This window comes from Palaemon carinicauda, chromosome 4 (assembly GCF_036898095.1).
Source record: "Palaemon carinicauda isolate YSFRI2023 chromosome 4, ASM3689809v2, whole genome shotgun sequence".
NCBI classification, from domain to species: Eukaryota; Metazoa; Arthropoda; class Malacostraca; order Decapoda; family Palaemonidae; genus Palaemon; species Palaemon carinicauda.
The window spans coordinates 70938300-70964127 of record NC_090728.1 but is presented as its reverse complement, the minus strand read 5'-3'; the positions used below and the strand labels follow the sequence as shown (position 1 = coordinate 70964127).

At 40.8% G+C, this 25828-nt stretch overlaps 1 protein-coding gene across 1 annotated transcript in view; it reads left to right on the top strand.

The window, feature by feature from the left end:
- Window positions 1-25828, top strand: part of Ide (Insulin degrading metalloproteinase) — a 511525-nt gene that overhangs the window by 335822 nt on the left and 149875 nt on the right. The window contains exons 12-14 of the mRNA XM_068372359.1: window positions 547-691; window positions 887-997; window positions 14504-14624. Coding sequence (XP_068228460.1) covers window positions 547-691; window positions 887-997; window positions 14504-14624 — 377 coding nt within the window. The remainder of the gene's footprint in view (window positions 1-546; window positions 692-886; window positions 998-14503; window positions 14625-25828) is intronic.

Sequence of the window (25828 nt, the reverse complement as noted above, 5' to 3'; positions counted from 1 at the left end):
TTCAAGGGCAGGTTTTCCAGGGAAGATATATATGCATGATTCATTTTATTATGTTTTCTTTTAAATGATTATGGAATGTAAATAATACAAGACCAGTATATTAAACAATAAGATTTATCTTAAATTTATTGTTAGATTATCACTTCCCCAACAACAGGTTAATGTGGTAGTCAGCAATGCGGTCTAGAGGTAAGATTCATCAAAATCAAAAGAATTTTAATAGTAAAATTCACCATTTTGATGCTTAGCTATAAGTCACCCTATGTCCCTCCTCCTCCCTAGCTCAAGTGGTTTTGCATCTTAACTGGAGATCTCTGTCAGTTTAGATATTGTAAGGTTCAAGAAATGGGGAACTCTCCAGCTCACCATCCATGAAGTCCCCCATTCAACAATTACCTCATTCAAGCCTGGTGATTTCAAGGGGAAGGGTACAAAAACTTGTGTTAATCGTTGAAAATTTGAGCTTCCTAAATATAAGACATGCAACATAGTGGTAAATATCAAAACACAATTTTATTAAAATTATTTTTTTCTTTTGTTTTTCAGTCCTTTGGCCTATTTTGATCCAGACCATACAAACTTATTACATATGTTTGCACAGTTATTCCGTGATGCTCTTACAGAGTACACTTATGCCGCAGAACTAGCAGGACTCACTTACTCCCTTTGCAACACAAAGAATGGTTTGACCGTAAGTTCAAAGGAAGTGTATGCTTTTGTTGTGAAATATTTCTGCATTTATAAACTAGCTATTATTGTCAAATAATTTTGGTAATGTATCCATTTTAAGAAAAATTTGAATCTAAAGTATTTGAGAAAAGTATTTTGGATCCCACTGTGTTGAAAATTTCTTGTAAAAGAGATTGTTGCTTTTCATTTTTTGCAGCTGTCAGTTAAAGGCTACAATGACAAGTTACATGTCTTGCTTGAAAAGATCCTTGAGCGAATGACTTCATTTGAAGTTGACCCAAAACGTTTTGAAATTCTCAAGGATGCTGTAAGTATAGAGCTTGTTTTCCAATTCAAACCATAAAGGCTGTTTTTGTGTTTTTTTTTTTTCATTTGTAATATACATTTTAGGTATTACTAATGTTGCTTTTTTTCTTATTCTGAATACAGTACTGTAATGTGCTTGTTTGTAGAATAATAGCCTCTTGCTTTGTAGCATATGGGATATTTAACTATTTCTTATCTGCTTAACACCTCTCCTAGAGGTCAAAAGCTTTGATTACTTTATATCCTTCTGTTGTGAAATAATTGAAGTCCCGCATTCTTAATCGCCCATTTAAACATCTTGATTTTGACGCTGAAGATAGAGTTGGTAGTCTGAATCCTTACATTCCTCCTCTCACTAAAGTAAGCCCTCTTAGGCCTCCTCGTTTTTTTCATTTGTGGAGTTGGCATTTCATATTGTAGGATTTTCTTAACTATTTCGTGTTCCTTGTGCTAAAGTAAGCACTTTTAAGCATACTTTCTTTTCCTTTGTGGAGATGCATTTCATGTCATAGGATTCTTGTAAGGGGCATAACTCAGCCACATTAAAACAATGTTATTTTGGGGTTACTTCAAACTCCTACTTTTTAGTTTCTTGATTGATTTTTATCATTTTATTATTATTGTTGTTATTAATATTAGCTAAGCTACAACTCTAGTTGGAAAATAAAGATGCTGTGAGCCCATGGGCTGCAACAGGGAAAAGTAGGCCAGTGAGGAAAGAAAATAAGGAAATAAACGATATGAAAAATATTAAACAATTAGAATGAAATATTTTAAAAACAGTAACATCAAAACAGATATTCCATATATAAACTAAGAAAGACTTATGCCAGCCTGTTCAATATAAAAACATTTGCTGCAAGTTTGAACTTTTAGAAGTTCTACCGATTCAACTACCCAATTGGGAAGATCATTCCACAACTTGGTCACAGCTGGAATAAAACTTGTAGAATACTGTGTAGTATTGAGCCTCATGGTGGAGAAGGCCTGACTATTATAATTAACTGCATGCCTAGTATTATGAACAGGATGGATCTGTCCAGAGAGATCTAAATGAAAAAGGATGATTAGAATTATGAAAAATCTTATACAACATGCATAACAAACTAATTGAACTATGTTGCCAGAGATTATTATCTAGATCATGAATAAGAAATTTAATAGACCATAAGTTTTTATCCACCAAATTAAGATTAGAATCTGTAGCTGAAGACCAGACAGAAAAACAATACCCGTTACAAGGTAGAATGAAAGAATTAAAACACTTCTTCAGAATAGATTGATCACTAAAAATCTTAAAAGACTTTCTCAATAAGCCACCTTTTTGTGCAATTGAAGAAGACACAGACCTTATGTGTTTATCAAAGTAAATTTGCTGTCAAGAATGACCCCTAAAATTTTAAGTCATACAGAGTTGAAGAAACATTATCAATGCTGAGATCTGGTTGCTAAGGAGTCACTATCCTTGACCTACTTACAAGCATACTTTAAGTTTTGTTAGGATTCAACTTCATGCCCCATAATTTGCACCATGCACTAATTTTAGCTAGATCTTTATTAACGGATTCAGCAACCCCAGATCTGCATCCAGGAGATGGAATTGATGGAAAGAGTATAGCATCATCTGCATATGCAACTAGCTTTTTTTCTAGGCCAAACCACATGTCATTTGTATATAGTATAAAAAGTAATGGACCAAAAGCACTATCCTGAGGAACACACGTTATCACATTCCTATACTCACTGTGGTGCCCATCAACAACAAATCTTTTCAATCTATGTCTTAGATATTCAATAATAAGGCAAAGAAACGACCTACCCACTCCCAACTGTTTGAGTTTGAAAACAATGGCCTCATGATTAACATGGTCAAAGGCAGCACTAAAATCAAGGCCAATCATATGAACTTCCTGACCACAAACAAGGGATTCATTTAATGAAGGAGCTTTTCCCACCTTTAAACTACAATTAGATACAGGACGGATTTTAGTAGTGGCATTTTCATCATTTCTTATGACAGGACAATGAGGAATGAATACTTGGCCTGTGGCTCTATTTTCAACAGGTTCAATAATGCCAAGCTGCTCCTGTCTATCAAAAACTTCCTCATATTTAGAGGATATATTCTGATCTTCTAACTAAGAGTAAATCCGCTCAGCAACTGCCAAAGAAATCTTTAAATTGTTAGGGACTTTTTCAATTCAATCCTTTTTCTATGGTAACTGAACGTGATAATGTCCTTCATGAAAAGAAATTGATTTAGCAAATTCAGCAACTTGTTGGTCTTCATAAGGAAGGGAATTTTCATCTTTAATCCCAATCGATTCTAAGTTGTAGAAATTGTCGAGTCCATACTCGACACAAGAATCAGGAAAGATATCATTCAATGGATTGAACTTATAGCCTACTGGATTAACTGCAAAATTTACTAATAACTTCTGTTTTCCAAGATGTTTAGGAGGAACAAATTCCAGAAGTCTAATCTTATTAGGCTTAGAAGTCTGTTTAATCTCCAAATTAAGGGAAGAATTATAAAAAACTCTAGATTCTCTGTTACATTCTGGTACATATTTAATTTCCTTATTAGGAATAAACCTAACAGATTCAGCTTTACCATTACCTCTTGGTCTATTTTCCAAGATTTTATTACTATCAATTATAGGACAAGACTACCTCTCTTACTGATTTATCTTTAACACAAGGTTCATAAGAATTAATTCTCTCATAAAAAAGCTTCCTTTGTGAAGGATGAACAAAATTGACTACTGTACCAAATGGAATAACCCCATTGGCCAACTTAATTACTCTAACCTTAATATTAAACAACTCTACGGAGTCTAAATCTAACTGACTAAATTCCTGAAGGATATCATTCCCTAGGATACCTAATATATTTACAATTTCAAAATTCCTTCCTGGGTAATTATTACATACAGAATAACCTGCAGTTTCCAAATTTTTAACTACAGAAGGCAACATAGGAATTTGGAGGGAAAGGTTAAAATTTTCCTTTGCAAAAAAAAAAAAAAAAAGACAACTAGGCTTTATCCCACAAGGCATTATTAAGTCAGCTACCAAATTAAATACCTCACTAACTCTAGCTGGCAACCCAAAAGAAGAAACTAACCTAGATAAAGGAGCACCACAATAATCTCCTAATTTACTATCAACAATTTGTTTATAAATAACACTAAACTGGGCTCCAGTGTCTAATAGAAAACATTTAAAAGATTTCCTACCCCTACCAACTTTGAGTGTAATAAAGGGAACAAATATTTCAGACCCTGATAGACAACTTCATACTTTTTTACCAAGATCCTTGATAGCATGAGGACACATTGCTCCATGATGCTCAGATTTATTGCAAAAAACACATTTATAAGGTAACAATGATTTATTTCCCGGACATTCCGAGGCCCCATGCCTATCACTCAAGCATTTAATGCATAAAGTTAGTTCTTCAGCTCTATTCTTTCTAGCTTTCAAAGTATCAAACCTAGTACATTTAGAGTAGTTATGACCTGTTTCTTTACAAAATTTACATCTACCAGAAGATAAAGGTTTACTGGTAAATTGAACTTTATTAGTCATTATTAGCAGTAGATTTATTACTATACTTTGATTGTTGGAAATTACAGTCTTTACCTTCATATTTACCTTAAGGTTTTGCACCAGAATTTTCATTATGACCTAAACTAAGGCGTGCAATAATACTCTGATAATTATCTAAAACTGGTTGAAATTAGGATAAGAAGATCCTGTAGTTCTAGAGTTCTATCAAAAATCTTTAGGAAGTTTCCCATTTACAATTTTGCAAATTAGCAATAGAGCAGCCGAATCGACTTCAATCAGATCTATACCAAGTCCCTTCAAGTCAATGAATTTATTATTCAAAGATCTAACCAAAGATTCTACTTACCTAAGAGATTTTGCTTCAGAAGTGTTCAAAACTTCACCTATTACTTGATCAATTATGTTGTCTTGATCTAGAAAATTAAGATCTAATTGCTTAAAAGCCAAATCAAAACCCTCATCATTTACAGTAATGTTTTCTACTACACTTAACGCTTCACCTAACAAATAACCCTTTAAATAAATAAACTTTTGAGCATTAGTTAAGTTAGGCATACCAGCCAAAGCATTATTAAAAGCCTTCTTAAAGTTAAAATAGGGAAATGGATTAGCTGCATTTTTTCAAACTTCTGAATTTGAATATGAGGGAGAGGTAACTTTACAATTTTACTAGAACTATTTTGAGGAGTAGTCTTACCTCCAAACAAATTATCAAATTTTACTCTAAATTCTGACAGAGTTTTCTGTATTTCATAAAGATAAACTCTTGCTGCTTGCATAATACTATCTAGTTCATCTTCAACAGCAATTTCACAAATGCTTGCGTCAAAATTCTCAACTCTTACTAAATTAGCATAAATTTTATGAATAAATTCTTGTAACAAATGACCATTAATTTGATCGTTCTTTAAAGAGTCAATCTTCCTAACATCAAGAGTTATTAAACCCTTAACATAGGCCCTCTTTTTAATTAACTTTTTTATTTCAGCCTCATTCATCTTGAACAAAGCTATTAACCAATACTAAATTACCCAAAGAAAAATCTAAACTTAATCAAGTCAATGCAAAGCAAGTTATCATCAGTTACTTCCTAATGAAAAAATACAGCATATTATGCCAACAGCAAAAATTGGCTAATCAACAGGTTATATAAATGAAAAGGTTACTAACTTAACCTAAGCTTAACTTAATACAAGTATAAGATAGGACCGATACTGCTCCTTTCCTTATAAGGAATAACAACAGTATACAAAGAATCCTACAAATCATTGCTGCCCAAGAACACACAGATGTGACTAGGCCTAGACCTCCTAGCGAAATACCGCTCAACTTCAACCTTGATGTTTTCAAAGGCTGCGCCTCCTTTGCAAATGTAACTAAACCCGTCACATTCTTCCAGGCGTAAATCGGACAACCTTATCACCCAGCTATGCCCAACAACAAGAGTCATAGCCAAAAAAAAACAATACAAACAAGACAAAAAGCAAACTGAAGTCTTACTGGGTAAAAAAGGATTAAATTCGAATGTTAGAATTATCTAACTCAAATCAATTAAAGGCAAGTCTTTATGTTTCAACTTACCTGCACTATCTCCAAGAACAATTTCTTCTTAGTTTTTAAATTTAATATCCTTAAATTCACTCTTTTATGGCAGAAAAAGTACACTCGTTCTCTTTGTCCGGCCGGTTCCGCAGACTCACGCAAGACTCTGAACTCCTTGTCGGACCAAAACATGTCATCAACTCCGTTTTCTTTTACTTTGTCTGAAACTCTCCAACACCGTTGAAAAATAAAGACGGGAAAACAAAACTGTTTCCTTATAAGGAATACATTTAACATTAAATTAATTAATTCAATTAGAATACAAAAAGGGGAAAGTTAAGAATTTAAATTTAATATTAACAAACGGCAATCATTCAGTTTACTTTCCATCCATAAACGAACATCAAAAAATGGGACAAAAAGTAAGAAAAACGAACTAGTCAATTCGACTATTCTCCCACGAATGCAATTGCCATTCTCCAATCAACTATTTCTACACTAGATGCATGCTTTCCTCGTGGCTTCATGTACGCTCACGAACATCTTCACAGTACTATGGCTTGTCAACAATCAATTCCTTTTGAGCGATTGTGTTGCACTTCATCGTACGATATACACATTATTCCTGCGAGCAACTCCACAAGCTACCTCGGGGGAGCTCACACATGGAAACGTGTTCATGATACTAAAGCTCGTGTACAAGCACTTACCCATAGTCAGAGAAGTTGCGATTTGACACACCCTCACTTCGGCGTGCAAGCCACTATTGCCAACGAAGGCTGTTTGCCTCACCAGTTGCATGTGCTATCCTTGCAGCCATATATACACCCATGAGGTGTAACAAAGGCTACTTACCATCATACAGAACAGAATGATGTTTCTTCGTTCGCAAACGACACTTGGTTTCAGTTATTTGATGCCAGGAACCAATCAAATTAGAACCTGGTTCCAGTGCATCATCAGCTCTTTCTCCGTTGATGATTGTATCCCTTGGGGAAAGTCACCTTTTTTATGAACCCTTTACTTTCTCGTAATCAGACAAAGATAGTCTGCCTTCAAGTGGGCTTCTCCTTTATCCCCGCCATGTCCTCTCTAACATCTCCAGATCCTAAATTTAAGTATCAAAAGTACTTAGACTCCAAAGCTGTCTTTTTCTTTGGGGGAGAACAATCTGAGGTTATTCTAGTTTTACCGATCAGGAACGGAGAGGTGAGGGATGTATTCATCTCTTTTCCAAGGGATACCTGTCATCAAGAGGAAGAAGGTCTGGTTGCGAACCTTATCGATGTTGGGGCGCAACTAACCATTTGGGCCGCACCCGGATCTTCTTCCTGCCCTGGGGTACCTGTCACAGGGATTCCTGTTGTGAGATTGGGGGAAACATATGCCTTCTATAGAGGTAAATTTTCTACTAGTGTTTACTAGTCCGTAGCCAGACTTATCCACACAACTACTTGTCTGATAAATGTGATTGAAGATATGTCTTAATGTTGTCTTTCGGAAGTAGTTGTTTGCAACTGATCATTTGCTACCAATTGTTTGCTTGACAGCGATCAACTAGGGAGGTTCACCGTCATTCAATTATCCTTTAGATATAACGGGTTACTTTGGTGTTTACTGGTCCGTAAGCAGACATACACGACCAACTCCCATTCTAGTAAAGGCAGTTGGAGGACAAGGCTTCAAATTATCTCTTTACAGAGGCAATTGCTTGTAACCAATTGCATGACTCGAAAGCAATCAACTTGAAATGTTTACGTGTTAAGCAACCCCTCGGCACCGTTGGGCACTTAAAGTTGACCTTTCGCTTGAGAGTAAGGCAATCCTTGTTCCTCTCATTTGAACCATCCAACCTTCTGGAGTGTCAATGGACCCAGTCCCCAAACTGTGGTGGCTGTCCCACTAGGTAGTTAGCTGACCAGGTAGCCCAAAACTTTTGTGGAATTTTTATAGAGTACTCTGTCACCTGTTCCAGTTTCCAATGAAATCGGAAGGGAAGACTAATTTTCACCTGAAAAGGTTGCTTGTAAAACCTTTCTCCCATTTCCCTGAGTCACAATGTGAGCTATAGCATGTTAGATTGCGCTCAGGGGAGTGAAGTCAATGGTATTACCGGCACTGAAGACAAGTGGAATCAGGATCCCTTCCGTTAGGAAGGGCATCCCTCTCTCCTGTCGTAATGGGAGAGGATGTCACAGGAGTAAGGGATAAGAAGTCTCTGGTTCCAATTCTCAAGATGGTCCTAATACTTCACATTAGTTGACATGTCACAGTTCTTTGTCGCCTTCAGTTGACTATATTCTGTGACTTTGACCACTGGTTATAACTGGAGGTTATCCTCCAAGGATATATCTAGAATCATCCTTTGAGAATTGATTTGCCAGTACAGGGTGCGAGGCACTGATCAATACTCAACTCCTCAAGTGTTCACAAGAATAATCACAAGTTGCAACAGGGGTCATTGCCAATGCATCTGCTCTCCTTGACCCATAGACAAGTGGTTGAATTCTAGCAGATTGAGTGGAGATGTTTCTCTGACACTGAATCATCGTTTTGGGGATTACCTTGTTCGGGATAAAACTGCTAGAATTCATTCCTGCAACCTCCATGAGAATTAGCACATTTAGAAAGGCTAATAAGCTCTTGAAACAAAGTTGCTCTGTCCAATCAAGGATATAGACTCAGGGAAGCAGATAATCCTTTCCTCAAGCGAGACTTCTTACTGGTGCACCGGTGGCCATGTTCTTGGCCACCTGAACTTCTGAGTGCTTCGGCCTGTAGAAAGTCGTAGCTTTAGGGTTGATAAACACAATCGGTCCGGTGACAGTCCAGTCCAGTCTCGCTCCGGTGAAAATATGGTATGAAGGAATCGTGACCAGAGCGAGACTGGAGCAAGAGCAGACCAGAGCACCAGTGTGAATGCTTTCATTTAAAATCATGTAACAATATTTGACCGGAACGTGACTGGAGCGAGAGCGGAGTGAAACCAGACCAATAGTATGAATCAATCCTAGTCCTTAATAGTGACAACTGATCCTTTTAGTATTAGCAGGGATTCTTTGGACTTACGAGTTTGATAGAATCAGAGTGAAAGAGAGGCCCGCGTTGGGAGGTAGAGATTACCAAATTCCTCAGGAGAATAGACCTTTTCTCTCTTCTTTCGATACACTTGGGGGATACATTGAAAAAAGGGGGAGTGGCCCTACCTGTTGTAACATGGCCTCTGAGCTATGTTCCAACACCTATCGGCAATGCCATACAAGGTTTCCTGGATTTGAGGGCAGTGTTGCTGGCTCTTGATATCTTCCAATAACCCCCTTCTTGTCACACCATACAGTTTTTTTTATGAAAGCACGATGGTGGTAGAATACCAAGACAAGGGTATTCTTGGCACGGCATAGAACACCCAGATACGTCAAACTCAATTTCCCTTTGCAACCCAATTCACTATGGGCAAGGAAACTTTCCAGCAGTTATTCAGACCAGGCAGACTCAGAAAGTGGGCTTTGAGGGACCTCTCTCTCTCCCTCAGTTAACCACCTAAGTCTTGACCCGGGTGGGAGTTGCGGATTAGATGTCTGTCCAGGATGTCTCCTGTCTGGAAGTTTCTGGAGTACTGTTAACCAGTACGTGGTAACCAGACACCTCTCTTAAAGGCCCTCCGGCGTCCAGATAATGCCTATGTGTTTCCTTCCCCCCTTCTATCTGATTAGGAAACTCATTTTAGAGCACCGAGGCATTATCTTAATCTGCAGGAGCTCGCCTGTACGTAAATAAGTTTTTTTGTGAGCATGGGTAAGGTCAAGAAGAGGGTCACCAAAAATATGATTATCTTCTTGGATTTGCCAGGTTGTAGATTGGGCCTTGAATCTATACTCTCCTCCACAAGCTCGAAGCCCCATAGCTCATGATGTTAGAGGCATAAGTTGGTCCCTAGCATTTAGAAAAAAAACTACTATTCTGTGGCACAGGTACTTCAGTTGGGTGTTTAGAAGTGTCATATGACCTTCACAGCCCACTACCTGCAAGACATAACCCACAGGAACCTGAATGTCTAGGTCCTGTGGTGGCTGAACAACATGGGGTTTGAGATACCTCAGCTCCCTTGCAGGACAAGTAGCAGTTGGTCGAGGGCAGATGTTACCCAGAATTAGTGTGGGATGAATGGTAGAATGACTGGTTTTCTCATCCTTCTTCTTAACCTCTCTTTGGACCCTTTACCCATGGTACTCTGCAAGCTGGCATCCTCCATCTGCAGGTAAAACCATATCCCTTGTGTAAACTGAAACATTATATTTTTTACGTCCCCTTTCTCTCTGGAAGGGGAATCGGGCAATGGCTAGGTAAGTAAGTGGAGTGTTCCATCTCAGGAATCCTTACCTGGTCGAATCATAGTGCTTAGTTCTCTCACACATGCTGATTACCCGGTACGTCAGCTCCCTCTCATACATGAGTTAATGAGGTGAGAGGGTGCCTCTATTGAGCTCGTGTGAAGCACAGATTCACACCCCGGGTCAAGTTACCAGCCAGTTGGTTAGTATTTCCACCCACCTAAGGATGAGTCCCATATAAAAAGTAAAAGAGTTTGTATTAGGTGTCGGAACAAATAACAAATTTAGAAAATAATCTGTATTTTTCCTAACTATACAAATCGTAAGCTCTATTCAAACTGGCCCGACATCACCTGTCCCCCTGTAAGTCTTACCTTCAGTCAAAAGTGATATAATATCACCGGTGTATGAGCTTATTAGTGGTGGAGGTTGTATACCTCGTTAAAACTTTTATGGCTAGTTTAGCTTTGCCAAAGTAATATTCTCATATAAAGAGCTCAAGGTTTGTGTAGTTAGGAAAAAGGCAAATTATTTTCCAAATTTTTCATTTCCCTTTAGACATTATTGTTTTTGTGTTTTTAAAGGAACTTTGTATTCTATTCTTCAATTTCAGAAGGATTTTAACAATCAACAATTACAGTTTTATTTTAGCTTAGATTCTGATTTCCACCACAAATAAAGCTTCATATGCTGACTCTCCTACTGCTGCTACCTCAGATACCAAGGTGACACGAGAGAGCAGTAGGGCCTATCGGAATTGCATCACAATCGCTCGCCATTCATTCCTATTTCTAGCGCACACTTTTGCCTCTCACATCTATTCTCACAATTTCCTTTTCTCACACACCCTTCCAAACTCTTGGTCATGTATTGAAAGGAAATCATTTGATTTGCTAGCCCGCCTTCTGCTGAAAAATATAACATCACTGAGAATCTGTATAAGGGGTAGAGTCAAGTTTACAATAAGCCTTACTGTACTCGTAACAATAGGTACAGACCCTTGAAATACTTGATAGTATTACTCAAAATTTTGATAATGGGAATACCAATATTAACCAGTAACCTATTAAAAGGAAATGATTATACTTGGCTGCTCACTTTCTGCCAGAAATGTGTCATCACCAGACGTGATGTGAACTCAACAAAGAATGATCCGAAATGTATCAAAACCTTTTCTGCTTTTCTTACAAGCAATGAGAGAAAATACTAACTTAAGCAAAATTATTTCATTTTCATGATGTAAAACAAAATATATTATTTCTAAGAAAAAAAATTTCCTATTAGTGTACTTTTCTTAGATAAATATTGATCTACTATCAGATGAAATAAATGAAATAAAGCTAGCGTAATCCAATTTATGCTAAGTATACTCAATTTTTTTAACTGAGACACTTTCATTCGCTGACATGGATGCCCTGTTAGCTTGGAAAACTTTCCTACTAGCTGATTGGTAGTCAGTATTTTGTCCAAATAACATCATAGTTTTCAAATACTTACCAAATAATGTGAATCCCAAATTCATTTACTAACCTAACTTTCTCCCTTAGATATATGTCTTATCAACAAATAATGTTAGCAAATAGAGGTTATAAAGAATTAGGATGGTAAGTCTAAATTTAGTAACAACAACAGCTGAAGTCAACGAATGGAGCTTATCTATGGTTGCACGCTGCATATTTTGTAACTTTTCACATATTTTAACGCGAATTGGGATAAATTGCACTAAGCATAAAAAAACATAAACTTTCTTTGAATACCAGAATCTGCTAAAAGCATGTAATTAATAAAACATTATTGATGAAAATGTGCGGGGAGGTAGAAGGAACAGCATACTGTCAAATACCAAGGTGGGGAGGGAATAAAGAAGGAGGGGTATCGAGGTTGTAACTTGGTGGAATTGTGAATTCATTTAATTTTTATTTTTATGCAATTTGTGGATTGCTACAGTATCCTCAAACTAGAGATAGTGGTATTAATTGATTCTATACATTTATGGGAAAATTAGCAAACCCTTTCTTCTGTATATGGACTTATAGGCCTATGATCTAAGTCCGTAGGAAACTTTTCCTAGCCAAAAATGCACCCTTGCGAGTGAGTGCATATGGGCCTCCGTTAAAAAGCTTGAGTATAGTACATATAACAACCGATACAGACCTCTGATTTACTTGGTATCATAGCTCAATTTTTCAATAATGGGAATGCTAATATTAATCAGTAACCTGTTGAAAGGAAATCTCTTAATTTGCTGCTGCTTGCTTTCCTCCAGACATATGATGTGAACTCGATGGACCTAAACATTTTTCTTGATGTATTTTTCATTTCAAAATGGTTTCTTTGTATTATAAATAACCGAAAATACTAAATTACCAAGAGAAGTTAGATCCTTTTTATAAAAAAAAAATAACTATAGTATTTCTAAGGAAATATTAGTCCTATATGTATACTATTTCTGACAGACTTGTGACGTGATTGCAGTCGCAAAAGTTATAGTAAAATCGATCACTCGTAAGTTACATAGGTCGTGAGTCGACGAAAACCTATATCTCACATCAGTTTCCGTATGTAGTAAGCATTCAATCGAAAATCAATTTAGTGTAATTTTTAGAAAAGATTATCCTTAGTATGCTACTCATTATATGGAGTTCGTTTTGAGTAAAATGTATAAATTTTTCCAAATTCAAAGTAAGGCTGATAATCAAGCTCCCGTTTAGTGCTAAAGCTTTTTATCCTACTAGAGAGATCATTGCCAATCTAGTCCTGGATTACAATATATTTCCTAGCTTGTTACTTGACAGCAAGAAACTTACAAGTTATTATTAACAAATATCCTAATGGAAATCTTTTAGTTTCTTTGACATTTTGTATGTGAGTAAACTGAAGGTTTTAATTTCAAGTAATGGTAAATCTATTTTCGGTTACTCAAGTTGCCAGTTACCTTAATAAGTCTAGGTCCACATACTGTAAATAGTTTTAGATATAGTATTTATCTAGACAATATAAAGTAAAACCCTGAACCAATGGTGGTGGGGCAGACCAAAGTGTTGTTTTCAGGCATGCGTCGTCATTAGACCACATCTGAAATGAAACGAATACTGTAAATACTAGATCACTCTCCCTTGTGCTGGCTGATGTAGTAACGTCCCTGACTAGTAAACGCCAGACTGGGGTTCAAGTCTCACTCAAACTTGTTAGTTTCTTTGGTCGCTGCAACCTAACCATCTTTGCGAGATAAAGATGAAGAGTTTGCGGGAGGCTATAGGTCTATCTGCTGAGTTATCAGCAGCCATTGCCTTGCCCTCCTTAGTCCCAGGTTGGGTGGAGAGGTGCCATGGGCGTTGATCATTTGTATACATGGTCAATCTCTAGGTCATTGTCCAGCTCGATAGGGCACTGTCACTGTCCCTTGCTCTGCCATTCATGAGTGACCTTTAAACATAGGGGTGGTGCTGTTAATTTGGGCATATTTGAAAAAATTGATGGACATTTAGGATATTTCTTTGATTTTTAATTGGTTGTCCATTTTTGATTCAGTAAATCTGTTTCAGAAGGGATTTTCAAGGATGTATCAACCTACAGTATGTGGGTTTGTAATAGATAAAGAGAACAGGTATTTGCCTTAGTTGGGAGGTAGTTGGGAGGTAGTATCTGAGTCATATAATTATTCTTCTATTCCAGACCTGATGTAGATATAGATATATCCTAATTGATAAAGTAGTTGCTCAGAAGATTACTGGAACTGGACCCAGTCTGTTTCTTCAGATTTGTTAGCAGTCCTATGCACTGTTGTACATAGGAATTATTTTTCGGTGATCTTTTTCATTCTCTTTGTGGCTCATGAAGGGACAATTTTTATTTTTCAATTATGAATTTTTGTATTGAAGAGCAGTCAATTCAAATAATTTCTACGTATTTGGTAGGTAATTTTAATAAGACTAGGGTTTGTCTAATTTAGGAAAGTTTGCAATGGTGCTCTTATTTTCTATTCATTTGTGAGGTTGCCATTTTTTATTGAGGTAATAAGAGTATTTTAGTATGGTAATTCTGTACTTTAATTTTTACAGTATGTACGATCACTACGGAACTTTGAAGCTGACCAGCCACATATGCATTTGGTGTATTACACCTCTCTTCTTCTAGGAGAACATGGTTGGACCAAACAAGAATTGTTACAAGCCACAGAAGGTAAGGAAAGTTTTCAAGTTTGAAAAGTTAATACCTCTGTTATATGGATTAAAGCCAGTTGTGGCCACTCAAACATAAAGAATATCTAATTTATAGTAAATTTATTTAAAATGGGATTTTAAACATGTAATTAACATAGGTATTTAAAACTGTGGTAGGCTATAATATTTAGGTGCTCATAGACTTGAAGATATAAATAAATTAAAGTGTGTAAAGATGAAAATGCATACTGAAATGATTTACACTAACTATCAACCAATATATATATATATATATATATATATATATATATATATATATATATATATATATATATATATATATATATATATATATATATATACATATCTCGCTTGCCTATTCACAGGAAATTTCCTGCTAAGCATAGCAAACATTACTGACTTATATACATTGAAAGACAGATTTGTTCCTTAACTGAATACAAACCACGCTATTTACATGGGGTAATTACTTCAGCGCAGCCGATGACGAGCCATAAAGTTTTAACGAGGGTTTCCTACCCCACCGCTAGTTAGCGGGGGGGGGGGGTGTAACTTGCTACCCCTCCACCCTCACACACACCGGTGATTCGGCCACTTTACTTTTGGCTCGGAGAGACGACAGACCTGTCAGCGCTCTCCTCTCTTTGACTGCCATAATTTTTTGTTTGCTTTTTCTTACAGTGTTTGTATGTGAAGTTGGCCTCTGTTATCATCATGCGCACTTGCCCCGGTCTTTCCGGCCGCCCTTGTGGAACCTTTATGTCGGCCGTGGAGACGGATCCACACTCCTTATGCCCGCAGTGTAGGGGCCAACGGTGTGATAGTGCTAATTTGTGTATTGAGTGTAGAGAGTGGTCTACCTCCCAGTGGGAGAGGTTTGCCCGGCGACGTAAGAAGAAGGCTAAACGGGATCGTTCTCCTTCCGAAAGTTCTCGGGGGCGAGAAAATCCTAGGTCTTCTTCTCCCGCCGCCCATTCCTCCTCCGAAGCTCCCGCTCGGGCGGCCTCTTCCGAGGGGCCGGCGAACGGTAGCGTAGACCGTAATATTGATGTTGATATTGACCGATCCCGTGGTAAGGGAGAGGCCGCTGCCTACCATAGCGAAGCGGCTGCCCCTCCCCCCTCGGAGGAGGTAGTTATGTCTAACAAGGATATTTTTCATCTTTGGGCTTCCTTGGGGCTACAGGGTTCGCCCTCCAAGGCAGCCTTGTTTGACATGGTCAAACGGGGTGCGGCCGCCGAACAATCGTCAACTACAGCGGAAATAGATCCTCTGTCTGTAGTTGACGTAGTTGTTTCGGAAACATCCCATGGATCTGTCCAAACACCTGTTGTGAAGCTGAAGACTCTGTCTCTCCCTCCGGACACTCTTCGAGGGAGGAGCGGAGTCCTACGATCTCTCCTTCCATTGAGATTCCCTCTCGAGGGAGTTCTCTGGTAGAGACGCCTCTTCGGAGGCCCTTCGATGGTCAGCTTGCTAATCCCACGGCCCCTCGTGGGCGTATAAGGCGGAAGGCTCGCCCTCCCCTTTGCCGTAGAGGTCTTCCTTCTCCCTTCAAGGGGGTTAGGAGGCTCCTCTTTGGCTCGTCATCCCCACAATCCTCTGCGGAGGAGACGACTCGCCGCTCTCCTGTCCTGCCAGCTACCACCCTAGACCTCTCCGGGGATCATTCGCGTTCCCCTTTGGAGGATGGTCTTCCGTCGGGACAAGGGTCGCCTCAACCATCTACTTCGAAGGCTGCTGATGCGCTTTACGCGCCCCCTGAGTCTGCCATTGCGCAGTCTCCTGGCCCTTCGGGGTCTCAGGGACTTGAGTGCAAAACTGCGCCTCTCGTCTCTAAGCGTAAGGCTCTGCCTGCGCCCGTTGCTGTTGTTCCTGTTGTTGCTGACAAAGCGCTTCGGCGCTCTCTTGTAGGTGTTCGCGCCTCTGATCCTGTTACGCGCCAGGGTTCACCTGCACGCCCACGCCCATCGTCAACCATTCCTGATGCAGCGCGCAAGCGCTCAAAGGCACCCGCGCGCCCACCTTTACCAGCACCTCCACGCCCCCCAGTTCCTGTTACATCGCGCGCGATTCCAAAGGTGCCTGAGTCGGCCCACAGGTTCCTACGGACTCGCGGCGCGCGTTCACGCCCTGTTCCTGTATCACAACCGCGCGTGGTCCAACAAGTTCCGGAGTTGGCGCACAGGCGCCCACAGGTTCTCGTGGATTCGTCGCGTCCTATAGGGGGAAAGCGCGACGCGCGATCGCCCCCTGTTCCTGTCACTCTTCGCGCAGTCCACAAGGTTCCAGAGTCGGCGCATAGGCGCCCACTGGTTCCTTCGGACTCGTCGCTTCCGACGGGGGAAGATCGCGTCGCACGTTCACGTGCGATTCCATCCGTGACGCGCTCTCCATCGCGCGCTTTTAAAGAGGTTCGCGATGCGCTTTCACTCGCGGATATTGTTCCAGCTTCCGCGCGTTCTCCAACGCGATCGCGTGCCGTGCTGACTCAACACGTAGCTCCGGGGTTGGCTAAGTTAGCGCACAGGCGCTCACAGCCTCCTCTGGAATCGCACGAGTCTGTGAACGTTCCTCATGCCGTTCGCAACCCGCGACCTCCGAAACAGCCTGTTCCAGATGCGCGCTATGCGCGCCAACATTCGCCAGTGCAGTTAACAAACTCGCAAGCGAATAGTGCTCACCCGCACGTTCGGGCGGTTCCTGATCGTCGTACACCGACTCCTTCACCATCACGCTCTCGCGCCATTGATTCATCTGCGTGCCATCGCTTTGCGGCCGCCCCCGCCCACGGGGGTGCGCGCGCGCGATTTTCCAGCATCTCCCGCCCGCACGGGCACGCGAGCGCGCGATTTGGGTTCGCGCTCGCGATATTCCAGCCTCGCGTTACGCTAACGCGCGCGACCCTGTGCAGGGCCCGATTCACGAGCCCCAACGCGACCGCCGCCTGGCGGATTCTTCCTTGTCTCGCTCCCCCCCCCGTAAGCGCAGCCCAGCGCGCTTGCCAGAGGGGGGGCGCTCCCCAGATAAATCTAGGGATTCTTCTTTTGCACCCTCTTAATGAGAGAATGCCTTGATGAAGTCATTGAGCTTCAGCACGGCATTTCATTCCCATGCTGAATCTTGGTGACGGGCAAGAGGGCTCTCGAACTTGGGGAAATTGCTCCCCCAGTTCGAATCTAAATTTCTCTCTTTCTTATCTTTTTCTTCCTCTTTATATTGCTTCAACCTTCTCCTAATATTATAAACTTTCTTTCATGATGCTGTCCCAACCCTATGAGTAAAATTTTCCATATGTATATGTGTATATTTTTACATATATATGTATGTTTATTATTTTTTTTTTTCTATTTATGGCATGGATGTTTCTACATCTGTTATTGCCACTTGGGCGGATGTTTATGCATCCGGTATTGCTGCCTGCTTTGATGAATGTGAAAGGTGTCGCGGTTGGGAGGCGTTTGTGCTCAAAGCTATATGTGAGTGTATAGGATGATCTCAGCCATCCCGAAGATGGTTTGGACCTTTTTGGCGGAACTATTCCAAGTGTTGGGTCTTCGGAATCCAGGGGGATCCAATGCTTGGGGTAGGACTCTCGGCTTCTGGCCGGAAGCCCGTCATTACAGATATGGGGAGGATGATTCCATAGTTTCTTGGTCTCAGTCCTAACAGGCGGGTTCAGCTTACACCTGTGCCTCTATATCTGTTTTGATGCTATCCTTCGGGTAGGGTATGGAGTGGACCATCTGGGAAGTATACTCTCACTGTGCCGGTAGTGGAGAGTGTAAATTTCCTTCCCAACATGTGATGCCTTAATGTTCTCAAGCAGGTAAATCAAACTTCAAAAAATCACTCTTCTCTCTTCTTTTTTATGATGGATTCTTGTGAAAATGACCCCACCTCCCCTGGATATGCTGACTCGCCCCCGGCACTGTTGACGACCTCTGGCAATTCATTTAAAGAAAACTCCGTTGACGACCTAGGAACTAAAAAGGACTGTTCTTTAAACATTCTGAAAAAGGGTAATTTGGGCAACACAGGAAAACTGAAAGTCCTGCACGTTACCCAAATCCCTTTAGAAGCTAATTATGATGTGCTACATAAAATATTTGAGTGTTACGGATCAATAAAAGAAATTAGAATGAAACTTCAAGATGATAATTGGGAATCTTGGTTATCATTTAATTGTCATGAGGAAGCATTTAATGCAAGCTGTAACATTGTTGATATTAAAGTAGGTAATATGAGTGTTAAGGGTGCTCTTTGTGATGGGGCACCTAAAGATCTGGATGTCTACAGACCAGCAGACTGGGCTGATAAAGATATAGAGGCAGATATACCATCCCAAAGAAAGCCAAAACCACCAATGTGGCTTCTTGCTCAATCTGTGGGAGGTACGGAAAATTATTTCAAGATATGCAAATTTCTTCAGAGGAAGGTAGGTACGATCGCACCTGGAGATATATCTCGATTCGGGAAGAAAAGTTTCTTGATAAAGGCCAAGTCATACACACAGTCTGTTATACTGTCTAATTTGAAGACAGTAAATGATGATATAAAATTGGACATCAAACCCCATCTAAACTTTAGCTATGGAAGGGGAGTGGTTTTTAATAGGGATCTGTATGAATTTACTGAAGAGGAGATATTGGCCATGTGTCCCCTATCAGTGTGGAAAGTACATAAAGTACCTGGAACATCAATGATTGTTCTTACTTTCCAGGATGCTGATGTACCTTTCCACATAGACATAGAAAACGAAAGGATCAGAGTTCAACCTTTTAAGCAGAAGCCACTGCAATGTTATAATTGCTTTAAATTTGGACATCCTTCCAAAGTTTGCAATAATGAAAAAATTTGTAATACTTGCTCCAAAATGTACCATGGGGATTGTACACTTGAGGCAAGATGCTTAAACTGCAACTCTAATCATAAATCTAATGATAGGAGCTGCCAGTTTTATAAGTTAGAAGAGGCTGCCCTCAATAAATCAATTATTGAACATGTAAGCGTGGGGCATGCCAAGAGATTATTAAATAAATCTAATACTTATGCAAAAACATTAAAAACAGGAGAAAAAGTTCCTCGGGAATCATCTCACCCACCTACTACTGTAGGTAGTTCTCGAAAAAGGAATTCACAATCTATTGATAAAGTGCTGCATAAGACAAGAACATCTCCTCCTAAAGATTTATCATTGAGTATCAACAAAAATACATTGCCCACCACTATCAAACCTTTGTCCCCCATTACAAAGGATAGTACTAACCTCTCCCAGGCCATATCCTTGCCTGATTTAATGGAGATTCCACCTGACACCAAGTTATCAGGTGTACCTGTAGTGGGGAAGGTACAAAAACCTGGTAACCTGCAACCTATTAATCGTAAAAGAGAGAGACCTCCATCTCTCTCACCCCCTTCCATAAGAAATACTAGAATTATGACATCAAATAAATATGATGTTTTGTCTGTTGATGTTGGCGATCAACCAGAAGACAATTTAAATAAATCAGAAATTCAAGTTGAGGTCCACCATCCCCCTCAACAAATATATAAAAAAGATACAAAGAAAAACTCCAACGTAAAACCCAACATAACAAGACCATCTCTGAAGAAACCTACAAGTAATAATGTTAGATTAAAAACTGCTAATGGGAAGACCTCACCCAAGACGTCTTCCAGAAATAATCCATAGTTTTCTCCTCCATTTTGCAATGGAACTGTCAGGGTTTGAGGGCGAAATATGAAGAACTTAAGCTCCTAATTCATGAGCATTCCCCCATAATAGTATGTCTACAGGAAAGTATGCTTGATTCTAACACTCCTAGTCCTCGAGAGTATGTTAGCTATAGAACACCATATAATCAACAAGCAGGGAGCCATGGCGGAAGTCTCATGTACATTTGTCGAGATGTTCCCCAAATACCTATGTCTATACGTACAACCCTGCAGGCAGTTGTTGTACAAATTGATATAGGGAGAAAATATACAATATGCTCTCTGTACTTACCTCCAAATGATGATATTTTATATGATGATTTAGCAGAAGTTATTCAACAACTCCCTCAACCTTTTCTCTTACTGGGAGATATGAATGGTAGACATCCTTTATGGGGTGATGTTTTGGCCAACACAAGGGGCAATATTATCTCATCAATTGTGGAGAATGAGGATGTGGGGCTCCTTAATACAGGAGAGCCCACGCACTTCCATGTTCAGACAGGTACTTTGTCATGCATTGACCTTTCAATCGCAAGCTCTAACTGCCTTCTTGATTTTGATTGGAGGACATTAGATGATTGGCATACTAGTGATCATGCACCAATCATTATAAACACCAACAAGGGTCCACCTTTGCAAAGATCGCCACGTTGGAATCTAGACAAGGCAGACTGGGTTAAATTTTCCGAGCTAAGTGAAATCGAAGGGAGAGCAGAACAGTTTGAAAGTATTGATGATGCTATAGACCTGCTGAATGGAACTCTTCATACAGCAGGAGTCAATTCAATTCCCAAAACAACAGGGTTATTCAAACGACGACCAGTCCCGTGGTGGTCTTCAGAACTAACTGCACTCCACAGAGCCACAAGAAGATCTCTAACACGATTGCGTAGACTCCGAACTGATGAGAATTTAATTATGTACAAGAAATGTAGAGCACAGTTCCGTCGTGCCATGAAAGAAGCAAGGCGCCAGTCATGGATGTCTTTTGTTTCCTCCATTAACAGTAGAACACCAGCATCTTCTGTGTGGAGGAAAGTAAAAAAGATAGCTGGCAAATTCACCCCCAACCCACCACCAGTGTTGAAGGTGAATGGCCAGTATGTAACTGAAGCAAATGAAGTTAGCAATGCCTTGGCTAATCATTTTTCAAATGTATCCAGCAAGTGTGAAGGAGCCCCTGGTCACCAGTATAGGAGCACTGAAGAAAATAAAATTTTAAATTTTGCAACAAGAAGGGAAGAGTCGTATAATTCTCCTTTCACTGAAAGAGAATTTGATTCCGCACTTGCTCATTGCAACGATACAGCCCCTGGACCCGATGGAATTCCATATGCAATGATTAAACATGTACATTTTAATACAAAGCTATTTATTTTAAGCATTATTAATAGAATATGGCATGATCATAGTTACCCAAGTGTTTGGGAACTAGCCATTATTTTAGCCTTTTTAAAACCCGGTAAAGACAAGTTTTTAGCAGCAAACTATCGTCCTATTGCATTGACATCTTGTTTATGTAAAATTATGGAGAAGATGGTCAATGCAAGGCTGATATGGTACCTTGAAAAGAAAGGTATTTTATCACCGATTCAATGTGGATTCCGAAAAATGCACTCAACGACTGATGTGTTGATACGACTTGAGTCTTCTATTTGTGAAGCCTTTGCTTCCAAACAGCACCATGTTACAGTATTTTTTGACCTTGAAAAGGCATATGATACCACATGGAGATATGGTATTCTTAAAACCATTCATGAAATCGGATTGAGAGGAGAGCTGCCACTATTTATTCAGGCATTTCTTTCACGTAGAGTTTTTCAAGTGAGAGTGGGGGAAACTCTATCAGAGAGTAAGTGCCAGGAAGAAGGAGTTCCTCAGGGTAGTGTGCTGAGTGTAACCCTTTTTGCACTAGCAATTAATGGGATATCCTCAGCCATTCCCCAGGATGTTCTCTCAACACTATTTGTGGATGATCTCTCAATATCATTTGCTGGCACTAGAATGGCAATGGTTGAGAGAAAAATCCAACTCTCTATTGATAAAATTATCCAGTGGGCTGACATGAATGGATTTAAGTTCTCGACAAGTAAAACTACCATTGTCCATTTTTGTCGTATCCGGGGAGTACATCCAGACCCGGATATATACATTAAAGGTCAACGGATACCATGTGTATCGGAAACCAAATTTTTAGGTTTGATATTTGACTGTAGACTTACATGGGTTTCTCACCTAAAAGCGCTAAAAGCTAAATGTGTTGAAGCTCTGAATATCTTGAAAGTATTGTCCCATACATCATGGGGGGCAGACCGCAATACTATTTTAAAATTATACAAGGCCTTGATTTTTTCCAAAATTAGTTATGGTTGTGAGGTATATTCTTCAGCCACCCCAAGCCGGTTAAAAATATTAGACTCGATACATCATGCAGGTATTAGATTATCTACTGGAGCTTTTAAAACCTCGCCTATCCCAAGTCTCCTTGTTGATGCTGGAGAGTTACCTCTAGACCTTTACCGAATGTCTTCCATTCTTCGGTATTGGTTTAGATTGCAAAGACTCCCTAGCTCTCTAGCCTTTCAGACTGCAAGCCTTGTAAGACACGCATCATACTTTGAGTTGCACCCAAAATCTCCTCAACCTTATGGCTTTCGGGTGAAACGATTTTTAAATAGTCTGGATATAATTAGAAATAAGGTACTTCCATTCAAGTTATCATCAACGCCTCCATGGAAATTACCTGACATATCATTTTGTAAATACTTTATTGGAGTTAAGAAGAATATGACTGACTTAGAATCCAGGTCTCTTTTTATGGAACATGTCGAAGAACATAGGGGATCGACTTTTATATATACTGATGGCTCCAAATCTGATGCTGGCGTTGGATTTGGAGTACATAGTAATGATTTTAATTGTAGAGGTGCACTTCCTCTAACAGCTTCCATATTTACTGCCGAACTGTATGGCATATTAACCGCTATTGAGAAAATAGCTTTGGAAAAGGAGGGTAATTTTACAATTTTTAGTGATGCAAGGAGTGTTCTTCAAGCTTTAGAAGTTTTTAATTCTAGTAACCCTCTAGTTTTAAAGATTTTAGAATGGCTTTTTATTATTGGACGGAAAGGTATAACTGTTCGATTTTGTTGGGTTCCAGCACATGTAGGTGTGTCTGGGAATGAGAAGGCAGATTTACTGGCGAAGAATGCGGCATCCGAGTTGTTACCAAGGAGGTATCCCATTCCATGTAACGATCTCCTACCTTACATCAAGAAATTGGTTTGTGATAAATGGCAACAGCACTGGGACAGTCAAGACGGCAATAAAATGAGGGAAGTAACAAATATCATATCACCTTGGAGGTATAACATGATTCCCCGAAAATGGGAGACGACTCTTTGTCGTCTCCGTATTGGTCACACACGGTTGACACACGAGTTTCTGCTGAAGGGCCAACACCAACCGTATTGCGAGGACTGCTTAGTACCTTTAACAGTGAGGCATTTGTTGACCGAATGCCCTAATTTTACTAACCTAAGAAATAGATATCTGTTTGAGGCTCAAGGTGAGGATGGCAGGTTTATCCTTGCCAAGATTCTTGGACATGATGTGTCTTACTATGCGAGCGGAATTTTTAGATTTATTTCAGAAGCAGGTCTTCTGAAAACTATTTAACTATTTTAATGACTTCTTAATTTTTATGGTTTTAATCGAATTCTCTTTTAATTTTCATATACAGTAAATGGTATCGGCGTCAATGACCTTAGATGTCAGGATGCCAGAAAACTTTCAATCAATCAATCAATCTTCTTTTGCAGCCCAGAAGGCGAACCCTCGTTTGTGTACTCCTCCTAGGGATCCATCGGTCCCCTTCCCTCCAGAGGGAGTGTCTGCCAGCGCCGCTGTCAGTCAACAGCCATGGTTTGATACCCTTCTCAGAGCTCTTGTTCGGGCTATGAAGCCTGCCGCCTCTGACTCGGGTCGCGAACCAGTGGCAGTTTCCTCCCCCCTGAAGAGGAAGAGAGGAGTTTCTACCGTGGATCTTCCTCCAAGACCTAGGCTATCTCCTCGCAGATCCTTAGGCAAGGTTCCTACTCCTCCTCAGACCTTTTCGCCTTCCCCTGCGGAGGAGGAATACCCCTCCTCGGGAGTCGGTCGGAGAGGATGTCCTCCCCATCGCACCAATGAAGGAAGTTCGTCCTCCTCCCGAGAGGTCCCCTCGTCTTGAGGTGGAGAAGGACCTACCACCTTCGCTTTTGGAGTCCTGTATCCCTCCCAGGAGGGAATCTAAGGACTCTTAAGACTATTCTTAAATCATCGGCCAGGATCAGACAGGAGCAGCCTAGGCCGGTCGAGGATATTCACGCGTCCCCCCAGGAAGAGCCCTTGGGGTCAGGAGACTTCACTGCAAGTCCATCAGAAGGTGAGCGCCAAGAATCAGAACATGCATTGTGGCAAGTTCTGTCTCACATGAGGAGTCTCAACGGGATCCCAGATCCTGAGGTCCCTCCTCGTGATGGGCAGGACACAGTCCTGGATGGTATCTTTGGCTCTCATAGGCCCTCCAGGGCCAGTGCAGCTTTGCCCTGGTCTCGGGGATGAAGAGTGCCAGAGAGAAGATCGAAGGACAACTTGCGGAGCTTGCCTCCTCAAGCAGGTCGAGTGCCGGGTATAAGCTCCTCCCTCCTCCTCGAGTCCGTCAGAGGAGATATTTTGAGATCCTTGAGGAGCCTTCTTTGAGCCTTCCCCTGCACCATTCCGTGGAAGCCCTCTCTGGGGGAGTCTCTCTTGAGAGACTCTCCAACCAGCACGTGTCATTTTCGGCCACTGAGATCCAGAGTCATGAGAAGGTCATTAAGTGTGCCATGCAGGCTGCTTCATGGCTAGACTTCTGGCTGGGTTCTCTGGGCATTCTGGTGCGGTCCGAGGATCTGTCCAAGGAAAGCACCAGGAAAGCTCTGGAGACCTTCCTCCTCTCGGGCACTCGGACCATCGAGTTCCTGTCCCACCAGGTTACCAGCTTGTGGGCCAACACGATCCTCAAGCGTCGGGACGCAGTGGCGGAGAGGTTTCATCAGAAGGTCCCCAGCGCCGAGGCTAGTAGGCTCAGACACTCTTCTGTCCTCAGCAGGAGTCTGTTCGAGCCTAAGGACGTGGAGCGTACTGCCGAGAGGTGGAGGCAGTCCAATCAGGATTCCCTCATCCATAGAGCCCTGACATCAAGGCCCTACAAGCCTCCGGCAGTACAGCAGCCCCGCCCTGCCAAGGACACGAAGAAGACAGCCGTTACAGCGAAGCCCAAGGTGTCTAAGCCCTTTCCTGCCAAGGGCGGAAGGGGCAAGAAGTCCTCCAGGGGGAACAAGAACCCTAAAGGTACCGGCCGAGGCCGGAAATGCTAGGAATGGCAATCCCCTTGCATGTCCACCAGTGGGGGGATGCCTTCAGAGTTGCGCAGCAAGGTGGCAGCAACTCGGGGCA